Source organism: Austrofundulus limnaeus, unplaced genomic scaffold (genome assembly GCF_001266775.1).
Source record: "Austrofundulus limnaeus strain Quisiro unplaced genomic scaffold, Austrofundulus_limnaeus-1.0 Scaffold28, whole genome shotgun sequence".
Taxonomy (NCBI): Eukaryota; Metazoa; Chordata; class Actinopteri; order Cyprinodontiformes; family Rivulidae; genus Austrofundulus; species Austrofundulus limnaeus.
Window position 1 is genome coordinate 1258082 of NW_013952430.1, and position 2300 is coordinate 1260381.

A 2300-nucleotide genomic window follows, 5' to 3' on the forward strand; every position below is an offset into this window, starting at 1 on the left:
CAAGGAGTGAAATCACAATGTAGAACTGAGTAATTAATGGAAAGACACAGAAGAAAAAGGATTACTATAAGGACAGATGTCCAACATGATGTCCACATACTGTTATATATTGCACAAATGCAATGTATGCACCTTATTATATATTTTTCTATTTATACCACCTACACCTCGATCTTGATCTGGATTCCACCTCACTCTATTTTTTACTATTTTTTGTTTTTATCATATATTTTTTTCTGTTCTTATATGCCTAACATATTTTGCTTTGTTTAATTTAGCATCTCTAACTTTACATTATTTATAGTTTTACAAACTGTTTATGTCGTGTGCTAATATGTAACGTAACGTCTTTCTACAGTGCATCCTTGATGTTATGTTTGAAAGACCATGAAGAGAATCTGAATCTCTGAATCTGAATCTGAACACCTGGAAAGAGACAAGGATCAGGTGAGAGTGGGCGTGGCAGGGTAGAGGTGCATGATGAGTCACATAAACACAGGGGGGAAACCGAAACTGATCATAATAAGAACTGAAGGAAAATAAACTGCAGTAGTAAAAACAAATTCAAAGACATCAGATTAAAATAGGACACAAAAGACAAAAACAATATTTTAAAGGGAAACTTAGGTCCATCAAAGAATTAGGAATAAGCCATGAGCAAAACAACAGCTGCAGTTTTTAACAATACAACGTTTTAATGTATGTACCCCTTTTATAAATAAATAAACAACATGGGAACTGTAAATAATTTATCATTTTGTTCACTGACCTTTATGATTCAGAGTTTATTTTTAAGCCAACATAGCACAGGAACTAAAGTTGCATTGTTGGGTTACATCAGTTAATAATAATAATAATAATAATAATAATAATTATGAACTCGTGAAAAATTCTTAGGTCTTAAAGACTGAATAACCAGACTCATCTTCACTTCATGCACAGTGCAAATAAGAAATGTTATTTTAATGGGAACAAATGGCAAGCATCAACAAAAAAAAAAGGACACTAAAAAGTTATAGCCTATTTTGCAATACCAGTCCCTACATGGGCGTTAGCAACAAGAAAATAAAACTGTTTGAAATACACTTTAATGCTAAGGCAATTCATTTAACAGGCTTAAAAACAGATAATACCATTAAAAGTGCTGGTTATTCTGGTTTTTGTTCAGAAAAGGCTGTTTGACCTAAAGAAGTTTTAAAACAAAAGTAACCCTACAGTTCCCACTGTCTGCTCCACGAGTTAGAGCCTGTAGATCTGAGAGGAACAACAGATCAGCGAGCACCTGAGGAAATGTGTCTCAATGGGAAAAAACATACATACTTGGTTTTCCATTTGAGAGGAATTGACCTTTTGCAGACGCCTTTAGACCAGTTTTGAGCTAGCTTGACTCTCTCCTTCAGCGGGACATGATGATATCTGTAATGATAGTGTCATATGTAAGGTTCAGTAAGAATCATTAGATGTACAAGCACCGGCTTGATAATAATGAAAATGCGATCTCTTCTGCAATTTTAGACAGTTTGGAAATGTCAGTAATGAAATACTGACAACAGTTTTGAGGATATTTTAGATAATAAAAGACAAATTGCTCAATTATGATGCCGGACTTCCAGGACCGAGTGTTTTAAATCAGGAACATGTTGGGTAAAATTTGTTTCTCATTCAGATGTCAAACCTTGTTTAAATTGTCAGAAATAAAAAGAAAAACGATGTCCTGTGGTGTTTTTAGGTGATTCCTCCTTATTCAGCTGGTTTTATCGACACTCCCAGAGTTGTGAGAAAACCTTGATAATTCAGCCTCTGAAGGTAATCTGCTGTTTGTTTACAGTCTGACTCTTCTTTGTCCAATCAGGACTCTAAATAATCGAAAGAAACATCAGATTATTTGCTACTGTCTGCGTTGTTTGTTGTTGTAGAAATGCTGTGTTACAGGCATTCCATTTTGTCATCACTTCCTGTTAGTACACACAGTATATCAACAGCTGTTCATCTCAGCTGTGTGACTTTCTTTTATTACAATGTGTTAATAATGTTATCTTTCCGAGGAATTCATTCACAGGCACATTAATGCTTATGGCACCTTTAAAAAACAAAGTTTCAACAACTTTAGCAATGGTAAATAAAGTGTTTTTTCTTGAGCATAAATAGGAATCAATGATCCTTCTTCACATTCAGATTTGAAATCAGCTGCGGGGTAGACAATCCATCCAGGATTTCATATATATACAGCGGGTAAAATAAGTATTGAACACGTCAACATTTTTCTCAGTAAATATATTACTAGAGGTGCTAATGACATG

At 34.2% G+C, this 2300-nt stretch overlaps 1 protein-coding gene across 1 annotated transcript in view; it reads right to left on the reverse strand.

The window, feature by feature from the left end:
• fbxw4 (F-box and WD repeat domain containing 4) overlaps positions 1-2300 on the reverse strand; it is a gene marked incomplete in the record, with an annotated part of 60008 nt that overhangs the window by 56720 nt on the left and 988 nt on the right. Inside the window, 1 exon segment of the mRNA XM_014005050.1 lies at positions 1321-1416. Coding sequence (XP_013860504.1) covers positions 1321-1416 — 96 coding nt within the window.